The 13,776-nt window shown below is 38.9% G+C and overlaps 1 protein-coding gene across 2 annotated transcripts in view; it reads left to right on the top strand.

Annotated features, from left to right (window-relative positions):
• The window catches only part of SPPL2A (signal peptide peptidase like 2A), a 50,155-nt gene that overhangs the window by 20,729 nt on the left and 15,650 nt on the right, over nucleotides 1-13,776 (top strand). The window contains exons 7-14 of one of the 2 annotated variants that reach the window (XM_079769225.1): nucleotides 3,277-3,373; nucleotides 4,412-4,513; nucleotides 6,058-6,139; nucleotides 6,910-6,984; nucleotides 11,225-11,281; nucleotides 11,476-11,529; nucleotides 11,958-12,060; nucleotides 12,856-12,936. In XM_079769225.1, coding sequence (XP_079625351.1) covers nucleotides 3,277-3,373; nucleotides 4,412-4,513; nucleotides 6,058-6,139; nucleotides 6,910-6,984; nucleotides 11,225-11,281; nucleotides 11,476-11,529; nucleotides 11,958-12,060; nucleotides 12,856-12,936 — 651 coding nt within the window. The remainder of the gene's footprint in view (nucleotides 1-3,276; nucleotides 3,374-4,411; nucleotides 4,514-6,057; nucleotides 6,140-6,909; nucleotides 6,985-11,224; nucleotides 11,282-11,475; nucleotides 11,530-11,957; nucleotides 12,061-12,855; nucleotides 12,937-13,776) is intronic. The other variant, XM_079769226.1, reaches the window with a different exon arrangement.

Genomic DNA, 13,776 nt, shown 5'->3' with positions numbered 1-13,776 from the left:
TTGCCTTTCTCTCTGGGCCTCTCTCTGGGCCTAATCCGAAGCCACCCTGGCAGCAGTGAGGTCATTAGACCTCCGGCCTGGCCCCGGGGTAGAGGCTAATGATCTCGCTGCCCCACCTTGCCCCGACCTCCCCGCCTGCCTTCCTGCCACCAGCCTTGCTGTGATAGCAGCCTGTGGGCTGCAGGGGAGGGACCAAGAGGTGCTCCATGCACTTCCTGGTGACTGGTCATCTGTCTGGTCGTTTAGGTCATGATGGCCCTAGGCTATTATTAGTATAGATGGGACTGTACTAAATTGGTAGGGTTCCCCTTACCATTTTATGATTGTCATGCTCAAGGAAGTAACTAAAGGCAGTTATATTAACCAAATTCCTTTCCACGCCCAATTATTTTCTTAACTATAGTATGACACTGAATGAGGCACCTAAAATCTGTTAGGGCCCAAGAGCCTCATTTCCACCAGTGTTGTAAAACTTGGGTTGGAGACCTGTGATAGATGACTTACCAAACTTAATTTGACAATGTTTGACTCTCTATCTCACTATTTATATTACCATATATAACCAAGTAGAGGCTTGATGCACGAAATTCAAGCAAGGGGCTCGGCCCTCACAGCCCCAGCTGCCTCAGCTGGTCCTCACAGCCCCGGCTTCGTCTAGGTCGTCTGGACGGTTGTTCTACTGTTTCAGTCTAATTAGCGTATTGGCTCTTTATTATATAGGATAATTAAAGTAACAACAAATAAGAGTTATATAAAGCTAATTATGTGGCAGATACTTTTCTAAGCATTTTATATATATTAACTTATCTAAATCCTCACAATAACCTTGACATGGATATAATTATATTTCACATTTTAAAGACGAAAATCAGGGACTAAAGTAATTTGTCTAAGATCACCAATTAGAAAGTGGCTATTCCTTACTTACCGTCTCTAGATTACTTTCTCTTCCTCACCTGCAGAACAGTTATAGTTTTCTGAATTTAGTGGAATTTGAAAAATTCAGATAAAATTTGTGTTTCTATTGTGAAATTTTGATGAAGTTCAGAAAACAAATTATTTTTATTTTATTTTAGAGTACAGTAAGCGCCCCTATTTTAACAACAAGGAGACCAAATGTTTTTTATTTTAAAGAATTCTCAAATAAGTATAGCTACTATAGAAAAACACTTGTTGCCCTAGCTGGTTTGGCTCAGTGGATGGAGCCTTGGACCGCGGACTGAGGGGTCCCAGGTTAAATACCAGACAAGGGCACATGTCTGGGTTGCAGGCTTGATCCCCAGCTGGGGCGTGCAGGAAGCAGTTGATCCATGATTCTCTCTCATGATTGATGTTTCTGTCTCTCTCCCTTCCTCTCTGATATAAATGGAAATATATTTTTTAAAATACTTTAAAAAAAAGAAAAGAAAAACACTTGTCAATTTTAACTGCCTTAGTATCCTCCTATATAATAAAGAGGTAATATGCAAATTGACCATCACTCCAACATACAAGAGGGCCGCCCCCATGTGGTCAAAGATGGCTGCCCTCATGTAGACACAAGATGGCCGGCAGGGGAGGGCAGTTGTGGGCAATCAGGCCTGCAGCAGGAGGGCAGTTGGGAGGGACCAGGCCTGCAGGGGAGGACAGTTAGGGGTGACTGGGCCAGCAGGGAGGGCAGTTAGAGGTGACCAGGCTGGCAAGGGAGGGCAGTTAGGGGTGACCGTGCCAGCATGGGAGGGCAGTTGGGGGCAACCAGGCCGGCAGGGGAGGACAGTTAGGGGCCACCAGGCCAGCAGGGGAGGGCAGTTAGGGGTGACCAGGCTGGCAGGGGAGGGCAGTTAGGGGCGACCAGGCTGGCAAGGGAGGGCAGTTAGGGGTGACTGCGCCAGCGTGGGAGGGCAGTTGAGGGTGACCAGGCCGCCAGGGGAGGGCAGTTAGGGGTGACCAGGCCAGCAGGGGAGGGCAGTTAAGGGGAACCAGGTCAGCAGGGGAGCAGTTAGGCGTTGATCAGGCTGGCAGGGGACATCCCTCGAGGGGTCCCAGATTGGAGAGGGTGCAGGCTTGGCTGAGGGTCACACACGCACGCGCGCACACACACACACCATGCACGAATTTCATGCACCGGGCCTCTAGTTGTTTCATAACAAAGATGTTTGCTTAAATGGATTTGGTTTTACTGCAGGCCAAGTTATAGATAAATTCGACCTTAGAAAAATATAGACAGCATGGCTAATGTCGAAGGTGTCAGTTCTCATCCCTAAGCTGCATTTTAAAAAGTATTTATGGAATACAGACTGGTGCAGCCACTGTGGAGACAGTATGGAGTTTCCTCAAAAAGTTAAAATGGAACTTTTTGACCCAGTAATCCCACTTATAGAACTTTATCCCAAGAAACCAGAAACACCAATCAGAAAGGATATATACACCCCTATGTTCATAACAGCACAATTTACAAGAGCTAAGATTTGGAAACAACCTAAGTGCCCATCAACAGATTGGTGGATTAAAACTGTGGTACATCTATACAATGGAACACTATGCCGCTATAAAAAAAGAAGGAACTTTTTTACCATTTGCAGCAGCAGGGATGGAACTGGAGAGCATTATGCTATGCAAAATAAGCCAGTCGGAGAAAGATAAATACCACATGATCTCACTCATGTGGGATACAATGATCAACATAATTTGATGAACAAAAATAGATCCAGAGCCAAAGGCAGGGGAGATGGGGGGACAAAGAGCAACCAAAGGACATGTATGCATGCATATTAGCATAAGCAATGGACACAGACACTGAGTTGGTGGGGCTTGCCCGAGGTGGGAATGGTTGGGGCAGGGGGGTCCAATCGGGGAAAAAAGGAGACATATGTAAAACTTGAGACAATTTAAAATTTTTTTAATTTAATTTTTAAAAAGTGTTTATAATGGCTTATTCATTCTCCTATTTCTTACATTAAAATTAAATACTCATAAATGTCTACAACTCCCTTGATAGAAATCTTTAACAAACATGTCAGTTTGAATGATAGTAAATGTAGAGCCAGCTTCACCTCCTTAAGCAATCATCCTTCCAATGATTAAAGGAATTAAAACAACACAAATTACTCTGAAAAACTCAAGATCTAAATATTTTCAGTTTAGTAACCAATTCAGATCATAATATGGTCAGTGCATTGAAAGTATTGTGATCCAATGAGAAAGCTAAAGAATTAATATTGCTTTGTAAATATTTTCTTGTTACATTTTTTTTCTGTTCTCATACAATTTAGTGTCTTGTTGTGTGTTTTTTTCTAGTTTATGTTATGATAGCAATTTTCTGCATAGCATCAGCAATGAGTCTATACAACTGTCTTGCTGCACTAATTCGTAAGATTCCATATGGACAATGCACGTATGTATTTCTTATGAGGCATCCTGTAATGTTGGTTTTTGTAATATAAAACAACTAGAAGCCCAATGCACAAAGATTCGTGCTAGAATGGGCTTTCCTTTCCCTGCCTGCCATCCACTGCCTTTCCATGCTGGCCCAGCCCCTTTCTGCTCAGGCCCCGGAGCCGCCTCTTTCCGCTCCAGGAGCTGCCTCTTTCCACTCTGGCTCCGCCTTCCCACACTGCCCAGAGGCCCTGAGAGACCGGGGGTGGGGCAGAACGCCTGCGTTGTCTCCATGGCAACGACACAAGCATCCCGCCCCCATCACTCGGTGCCTGTTTATGCAAATTAACCACCATCTTTGTTGGGTTAATTTGCATATCACTCCTGATTGGCTGGTGGCATAGCGGAGGTACAGTCAATTTATATGTTTGCCTATTGTTAGGTAAGATACAAGAAAAAGTAGGAGTCTTATTTTAAATCCGTGCAGTTTAGTATACATGTGGCTATTTAAATTTAAATTAATTAAAATTAAATAAGATTTAAAATTTAGTTCCTCAGTTTCATTAGCCACATTTCAAGTGCTAAATTGCCACATGACCAGGCCGTTGTGGCTCAGTGGTTGAGTGTCAACCTATGAACCAAGTTTGATTCCCGGTTAGGGAACATGCCCAGGTTGTGGGCTTGATCCCCAGTGGATAGCATCCAGGAGGCAGCTAATCAATGATTCTCTCTCATCATTAATGTTTCTATCTCTCTCTCCCTCTCCCTTCTTCTCTGTGAAATCAATAAAAATGTATTTTTAAATAAATAAAATAAATTGCCACATGGAGCCCCAATATGGAATATTTCTATCATCACAGAAGGTTCTATTGAACTGATGCACTTTTTATTATGTATTATGTTTTATTTAAAATCAAGACTTTTAAATTGGTATTGCAATAGCTTTCTTGTGACTGTGGTTAATATTTGTCATTTCTCACAGTAAATAAATATTTTATTTCATCTGCAAGGTAAACTAACCTATTCCCATCTGTTTCTTTTGTTGTTGTCGTTTTAGGTTTGTGTGTCGTGGCAAAAGCATTGAAGTGAGACTTATTTTTCTCTCTGGACTGTGCATAGCAATAGCTGCTGTTTGGGCCGTGTTCAGAAATGAAGATAGGTATAAGTACTTTATTTGCTTTTAGATTATGGATGGATTATTTTATGTCTTATCCTGATAATTACAGACAGTCCTCGGGTTACGTCAGACTCAACGTGTGTTGTTTCGTGGTTACATCGCCATCTCCCATTTATTTATTTAAAAAAAAAAAAAGTTCCGTCATTTCTACGTATGTTCATATGTGTTTTGTGCTTTATGTTTTTTTTATTACTTATTTACCACAAGTAAAGGTCAGGAATTGTTATCTTTCTTTTAATTTTTTGTTTACTGTTTCACTTCATTACTGTTGTGTATGTGCTCCATGTGAGTGATGTAGGTGCTTATATAGGTGGGTTCCGACTTACAGCGAAAATCGCGTTACGTTGCGCCATAGGAACGGATCTCGAACATAACTCGAGGACCTACTGTATTCATTATGATTATTATGGAAGTTTTTGCTTTTATCCCAGAATACCATAGTCTTGAAAAAAGTTACTTGTTAAATAAGCAGATTTTGTGTTAATGGATTTGAGGTCATATAAAGAAGGAAATATGAATCATAATTTAAACATCTAAGCTAAAATAGACTTAATTACATATATACTTAATTATGATGTAGACATAATTAAGTACACAATGGAGTACAGTGCAGCTATAAAGAATGAAGATCTCTGTGAGTTGATAATGCAGTCATTTCCAGAATATATTTTTAAGTGAAAAAAGTGCAAAAGAATATAAGTATACTAAAGTAGGCTACCTCTTATTTAATGAAGAAGGAGATATAAGAAAAATATACAGGTATTCATCCATTTACAGGAAGGATAACCAGAAAAAAATTATATTTAAGTTTATTTAATGTTTTATTAATGAAATTAGTAAAGTCCAAAGGATTTAATACCCTAAAATTTGGGAGCAAAGTTCATACATTTTAAGCAGCTTCAGGTAAGATAAATCAATTGGGAATTATCCATATCAATTTCTGATAGAGTATGTTGCATAGCTCTTGTTTCCTTTATGTTCTAGCTACCTATCCTTTGTTATACTTGACCTTTCTAGAAAGAGACATGTATAAATTCAAAGATTAAAGATAAATATGCATTTGTGTCTGATATACATTCTTCTTAGCTAGTCTTTCAACTTTTTCTTAGTATAGTAGTATTAATTATTCTATTAAGGCAGTAAATTACTCAATATGGAAAATAGGAGAGGTTTTTTTATTTTATTTGTATAATTGCTGCTTGATTATTGAATAATCAAATCATAACAATTGAACAATTTTACTTTACTGATCTATTCTTTTGAAAAGTTCCATCTGAGGAATAGACTGACATATCTCAGAGGGGAGGTTGGTGGGGGGATGGGAAAAGATTAACCAAAGAACTTACTGCATATTTGCACAGCCCAAGGACACAGATAATAGTGGGGTGAAGGCTTGGGGTGAGGTGGGGGCTGGGTGGAGAGGGAAGTGGGGGGAAAATACTGTCAACAACAAAAAATAAACTTAAAAAATAGTTCCATCTGAAAATAACTGGATAAAATAATAGAGTAACTTCTTTTGATTTTAGGTGGGCTTGGATTTTACAGGATATCTTGGGAATTGCTTTCTGCCTGAATTTAATTAAAACACTGAAGTTACCCAACTTCAAGGTAAGGTATACTACTCTGACAGCTAAAATAATTGTTTCTTTTTATGTTTTTTAGATTATTATTGATTTTAGAGAGAGAGAGGAAGCCGAGAGAGAGAAACATGGATGTGAGAGAAACATCAAATCAGTTGCCTCCCATATTAGCCCTGACTAGGGATCAAACCTGCAACCTAGGTATGTGCCCTGACCAGGTATTGAACCTGCAGCCTTTTGGTGTGTGGGACAATGCTCCAACCAACTGAGCCACTTGGCCAGGGCGATAATATTTTCTTTTTAAAACAACTTTACTGAGGTATAATTTACATATAATAAAATGCACCCATCTTAACTGTGAAGTTTATTGAAATTTTACAAATGTATAACTTTGTAACCACCCTCATAATCAAATTAAACAACATATCTCTTCAAAAGCTCTATCATGCCCTTTTGCAATCAATCCTAAACCGCAGTCCCAGGTAACCACTGATTTGCCAGCTAAAATATTTTAAATCATTTACATAATATGCCTAATTTAGAAAATTCGTACAGGACTAAATATCAGGGAAGAACATTTCTTTGATTCATTGATTCTTTTTTTTATATAAAAAGAATAGGATAAAGAACATACAAGTTTTAATGGGGTTTGTAGACTAAAACTATAAATAGTAATAACCATTAATGCTTTTAAAAATAGTGTTCAAATGTATGTTCACATGTTTATTTATAACTTGAAAAATAATCTCTTAATTTAGATATGGAAAGTTTGACCTTTAAATTTGTTTCTTTCAACAGTCATGTGTGATACTTCTAGGCCTTCTCCTCCTCTATGATGTGTTTTTTGTTTTCATAACACCATTCATCACAAAGGTATGATATTTTGAAACCCATGAGAATCATGCTAAAAGACGAGAATCTTGAACCTGCTCTTAGACTATTGGTTTTGCAGATGTTTACCCTGAGTGAGTTCTAATTCTCTTAAGAAAATTGTCATTGAAATTAGCCTTTTAATGGATGATTTTTTTTCAAGCCTTTAAGCCATTCTGCTAAATAAAAAAGGTCTCTTGACTGATGTGAATGTGAGAATATCTATAAATTTGCTTCCTAATCTCTTTAAAGTATCTTTTCTTATTATTGTGAAACAGTAAATGTTTTCTATCGATAAAATAGACCACAATAATGATGAAAATGTGGCATTGCTACTCCCATTTCTGTAGCTATCATTGAGAGCACCACATTGGAAATCTGAAGACCTAACATGTGCCTGCGTAACTCTGGATAAGTCAGATAGCTCTTTGTGCTTCAGTTTCCTAATCCGTTGTGTGAAGGCATGTTACTAGCATTTCATCCTCCCTCTTCCATCAGTAAAATTCTTTTGGTTGCAACTAACAGAACCCAACCTACCCTTTCTGTACCAAAAAGGTCCCATCTATCCAAGCTGTGTGTAGAGGCCAGGATGGGGCTGGCCTCAGCAGAAACTAGACGCAGGGCTACATCTGCTCCCTTTCTGCTTCTGTCCATGTGTTCATGGTCTCAGACTGGATTTTTCCATGATGTTAGTCATAACAACTGGCATCTCCTAGGTCAGTGGTCGGCAAACTCATTAGTCAACAGAGCGGCAAACCGCAGCTCGTGAGCCACAGTTTGCCGACCACTGTCCTAGGTCATCTGTTTGCAGCTCTGCCACTAGCTCCTCAATAAAATGAAGGTGCTGTTCTCAGAATAAGGGAGAGGTGTTGGGTGAATGTGGTAGTCTTTCATTATTTGCCCAATTTTTCTACTTTGTCCCTATTCCTATCTCATGAATATTTTTTAAATTATTGTTTAATTGTCCCACTTCTCCTATTTTATTTTGCATCTCGCTTTGTAACTTTCTATCATCTCTTTATCCTTTGTCACTTTCACATATTTAATATTTGATATTATAATCACTACTTTTCCCCCATTAGTTCTTTATCCATTCTTTAGCCTCTGCCATCTGTAAAATCACTGTAAAACTCTGCACTTCCAGTAGGTACTTGCTATAATGGTGTAAGCCAAGCATGTGCCCCATTGGGGAGCTAACATTGCCCCAAGTCACAGCTATCCCAACTGTCTTACTAGCACCTTTCTGTGCCTTGATGATGAGCCATTTGACTAATTGACTTTATTTGCAATAATACCCTACAAAAGTATAGAACTAGTATTACGGATTATAAAGTTGTTAACTTATTAAAGCATTTTTTTAAAGTTCTATCTAAAGTTGTCCTAGCTTGTATCAATATATTTGGTTTAATAAAATGTTTCTGTAAGGCACTCCATCAGAGATCTTATAATGAAAGTAAACCATTCTCTCTAGAAAGCCATTGTCATAGGTCAACAGATTGTCATAGCATATGACACATAAATTTTACAGTGGCTATAGCTATATAAATTCTTTTTTTTTTTTTAATTGATTTTTTACAGAGAGGAAGAGAGAGGGATAGAGAGTTAGAAACATCGATGAGAGAGAAACATCGATCAGCTGCCTCCTGCACACCCCCTACTGGGGATGTGCCCGCAGCCAAGGTACATGCCCTTGACCGGAATCAAACCTGGGACCTTTCAGTCCGCAGGCCGACGCTCTATCCACTGAGCCAAACTGGTTTCGGCTAAATTCTTGTTTTAAAATAATTTTTCCTTTCTGTTTTAACACTGGTATCACTTTTTAAATGTCAAACGTGTCTTCTAGCAAACTATTTCCAATCTCTATACATAAAAAGTTTTTGAATTTTAAAAGTATAGGGTAATAATAGAGATGTCTTTGAGCCCTCTTTCTTCCTTCTGTGCTTAGGGAATTCTTTATCTCCTTTTTTTCCATCTTAGTTCCCACCAACTAGGAATTCCTAGTAGTCTGATCAGGTGGAAAGATTGAAGTGCTCTTTGCTCTGTTCACTGTTTCAGATTTACTTTAACACTGTCTTCTCAGTCTGGTTTGTTTTTATTGAAGTTATAGACCTTTTAGTAGGTAACTGAAAATGAAAATCAGATATGCAATTTCTTATTTTTGTTGTTCTCACTGAAAATTTCAAGGATTAAATATTGGACAGTCTAAATATGTTCTCAAACCCTGGTATTAGTAAACTTTTAATGAGTTAGCAGGGCCCGTGTCTATTAGTACTGACAATAAGAGCCTGTCTTCATTTTTGTTGTTAATCCTCTCCCGAGGATATTTTGCCATTAATTTTTAGAGAGAGTGGAAGGAAGGGGGAGAGACAGAGAGAGAGAAACATCGGTGTGAGAGAGATACATCAATTGGTTGCTTCCCCACACGCAACCTGACGAGGGCTGGGGATTGAGCCTGCAACCAGGTACGTGCCCTTGACCAGAATCGAACCTGGGACCCTTCAGTCTGCGGGCTGATGCTCTATCCACTGAGCAAAACCAGCTAGGGCATCATTTTTTATTTCATACACCATGATTTTTGTTATAGTATTTTGCAGGTAATAGTTACTCAAATATCTTGGACTGTTTGAGAGGATATCAATGATGTTCTTCAGTTAAATGTTTTAAATAACAATTAGAAAACAAGCCAAATTCTTTTAACTGACAATTGAATCACATGATGGGAGATTGCTGTAAGGAACTGGATTCAATATTAGTTTATTTTTCTAAACTCTGTAACTTAACCCTCCAGTAACCCGAAGCTTAACATGAGGAAAAGATTTCTATAGCTCGGGACTTTATCCTTCTTTCTACTTAGCTCAGGTATCAGCAAAGTACTCCTAAAAACACTCCAGTGATGTCTCCTTTGCACCCACCCACATGTAAAATATTATTGTTAGTAAATCAGTTTTCCTAAACTTCAGCATTAATTTACCTTCCCACTAACTTTTTTGGTGACATTATTTATCCTAATATGAAGCTCGCTACCTCAGAATGTTTCCCCTCTCCACAGCAAACTTGGCTGGCAGGAAATAACTTTTTAATGAGCTCGTCACAAAGCCCACATAACAAGCCTGTGCCAGACACAAGGGAGAGAACTCAGCTAAGGTTAATGTTTTGATTGGGACATAAAAGTGGGCAGGGCTGACATTGGACAGGAGTTAGGCTAGAGAAGCATCTCAAGTTCTTTAGGGCTGGTCTCTTCAAATTTGGTTTCACTGTTTTGTTACTGTGGGGAGTAGCCAGAGATCAAATGTATATTTCTTCAAATAAAGTTACCAATATTGGCCGAAACCGGTTTGGCTCGGTGGATAGAGCATCGGCCTGCAGACTGAAAGGTCCCAGGTTCGAGTCCGGTCAAGGGCATGTACCTTGATTGCGGGCACATCCCCAGTAGGGGGTGTGCAGGAGGCAGCTGATCGATGTTTCTCTCTCATCGATGTTTCTAACTCTCTATCCCTCTCCCTTCCTCTCTGTAAAAAATCAATAAAATATATATATTTTTTAAAAAGTTACCAATATTGAATACAAATCTAAATATTAAACAATTAATGTTTCTTGTGTCCCCATTAATTGTTATCACTAAAAATGACTAAGGACACACAATATATATGACATAATATAACTAAAAGCAGAAAAATTTATAGCCCATTAGAAATGCTAGATATGGGTTGTCAATACAGACCAGTGCTCAAAGCTTCACTTGAATAAGCTGTATATGGTTTATCTGTCAGTTTCTGAAAATTGTTGAGTTCTGATAAAGTGGAACAGTGTTGCTAGGTGGATTTTGTTTCAGATTACTCCAATTTTTGCTATCTACAGAGACTGTTTTAGGAAAAAGTGTATTTTATTTTATTTAGTTAGTTTTAAAATATTTTTAAATTGATTTCAGAGAGGAAGGAAGAGGGAGAGAGAGAGAGAGAGAAACATCGATGATGAGAGAGAATCATTGATCGGCTGCCTCCTGCACGCCCCTTGCTGGGGATCAAGCCCACAACCTGGGCATATGTCCTGACCTGGAATAGAACTGTGACCTCCTGGTTCATACGTTGGCACTAACCATTGTACCACAGCAGCTGGGCTTTGGGTGCATTTAAAAAAATTAATTTATGGTAGGCCATAATCCACAGGGCCAAATCATTCTTGAATACTGTCAGATTGTTCTCTTTAAATGATTGGACAATTTCTTTCATCTTTTCAATTTTAGAACGGCGAGAGTATCATGGTTGAACTTGCAGCTGGACCTTTTGGAAATAATGAAAAGGTAGCGATGGCAGTTAAACAGAACTGGCTGCCAGTGTATGTATGTGTGTCCAGTAAATAATTTGCCTTCCTGTGTAATTAATTGGTCATGTAGTGCATGTTAAGGTATTGTTAAACTTTATTTCTCACAAAATATAGCCCTTTTCTTAGTTATTCTAAATTATTAAATACCTATTGACTTGGGTTTCATCCTAGAATGATGGAAACTTGGTGGAAGCCACTGCTCAACCCTCAGCTCCCCATGAGAAAGTAAGGATTGTATTTCAGATATGTTCATTGGACTTTAAATTATAGCCTCTGAGACAAGACTCTTCTTTGGGGGAAAAAAATCCAGATTGCAAAAAAAAAAAAAAATTGTTTCAAGGCCTGAGTCATATTTTTGCTAAAAATGGAAAAGAGATTAGATGTGGGGATATTAGAATTAATACTGTTAACCCTACACGTGTTTCATTTTTCCAAAACTACATGTCTCTTTCTTTCAAGCTTCCTATACATTCAGAATATATGTGTCTAGTTTATGTGTTCTAATTTCAAGTTCTTCTAAATGTCAGTTTTAAAATGTTAAAACAGTCATTCTAATATTAATTCTTCCTTTTCTAAAAGGTATGGTTAAAGATTCCCAAGAGGGTTTATTGATGACCCTTGTTTTTTCTTCTTCTTTTTTTAAATAATTACAGTTACCAGTAGTCATCAAAGTACCAAAGCTGGCATATTTCTCAGTAATGAGTGTATGCCCCATGCCAGTTTCCATATTGGGTTTTGGAGACATTATTGTACCAGGTAAGCAATTGTTTGTAACAATTTCAGTAAAAAATACACATCATTTCAATTTGTCAAATGTATAGTATTTGTTAAAAGTTACCGACTCTGTATTAAGTATTTCTTGGCTATCGCTAGAGCTGGGATCAATGATAAAGAAAAAAGCATTTTGAGTGGTAGAATACAAGCCCAATTGGTAACAACCAAAGTATATCTTCCGTGGCTCAAAAAGTCTCTTGGAGGAAGCAACTAGGATCAGTTTGACCCTCTTCCTTAAGGAAGTATAATATATTCAAAACTCTTTTTAAAAGTTTAATTTAATAATACCAAATATATTGTAATTTCTGTTATTTCTGTTTTAAAATAATAGTTATGTTTTAGGAAAAGTGATTTAGTTATGATTTAGGAAAAGTGATTTAGAAACATAGTAAACATTGCCCTATAGGGTACTGTAATAAAAAACAATATAACATATGGAGTTGACCAGCTTTTAATATGTCTTCTCTGACAATTATTACAGCTCTGCATTATTTTCTTCACTGGGCTACCTATAGAATAAAGTTCACCCTAGCCTACTAAAAATATAGTTTAGAAGTAATTAATATTTCTTTGTCCGTCCTCACCTTCCTTACCATTTTCCTGAGTCCTAAGTGCCTGTGGATGTGTTAAAAAGTACTAGCTCTTATGAAAAATACACACACACACCAAAAAAACGTTTTATTTACATAGTAAAGCCAAGTAGAGAGAAAATATAACAGTGTTGTGTTATGAGTTGTGGTGGTTTTAAGAAAATAACGTGGAGTGTTTTCTTTTAAGGCCTGTTGATTGCATACTGTAGAAGATTTGATGAGCAGACTGGTTCTTCTTCTTCTATATACTATGTCTCATCCACAATTGGTAACTTTTTTTTATTATTATTACTAGAGGCCCAGTGCACGAAATTCATGCATGGGGGGCAGGTGTCCCTCAGCCCAGCCTGCATCCTCTCCAATCTGGGACCCCTCGAGGGATGTCCAACTGGACATCCCTCTCACAATCCAGGACTGCTGGCTCCCAACTGCTCGCCTGCCTGCCTTCCTGATTGCCCCTAACTGCTTCTGCCTTCCAGCCTGATCACCCCCTAACCACTCCCCTGCCAGCCTGGTCACCCTTAACTGCCCTTCCCTGTCGGCCTGGTCACCCCTAACTGCCCTCCCCTGAAGGCCTGGTCACCCCTAACTGCCCTCCCCTGCAGGCCTGGTCCCCCCCCCAACTTCCCTCCCCTGCAGGCCCGGGTACCCCGCAACTGCCCTTCCCTGCAGGCCCTGTCGCCCCCAACTTCCCTCCTCTGCCGGCCTGATCACCCCTAACTGCCCTCCCCTGAAGGCTTGATTGCCCCCAACTGCCCTTCCTTGCAGGCCTGGTCCCCCCACCCCCAACTGCTCTCCCCTCCTGGCCTGGTCCCTCCCAACTGCCCTTCCCTGCTGGCCATCTTGTGGTGGCCATCTTGTGTCCACATGGGGGCAGCCATCTTTGACCACATGGGGGCAGCCATCTTGTGTGTTGAAGTGATGGTCAATTTGCGTATTACTCTTTTATTAGATAGGCTGTTGAATTGTGTTATATGTAGGAAAAGGTAGAGGTCTAAAAATAAGGAGCTCTAAATTCTAATTCGTCATGACTAACTAATAAATAAGACAAATATTTTTTTCCTGTCAAAAAGGAATAATTATACTTTACTACCTACTTTACAAGGTT

The sequence above is a fragment of the Cnephaeus nilssonii genome, assembly GCF_951640355.1.
Source record: "Cnephaeus nilssonii genome assembly, chromosome: 4".
Lineage (NCBI taxonomy): Eukaryota > Metazoa > Chordata > Mammalia > Chiroptera > Vespertilionidae > Cnephaeus > Cnephaeus nilssonii.
Note: the sequence above shows the minus strand (reverse complement) of the source record. Positions and strands in the feature narration are given on the sequence as shown.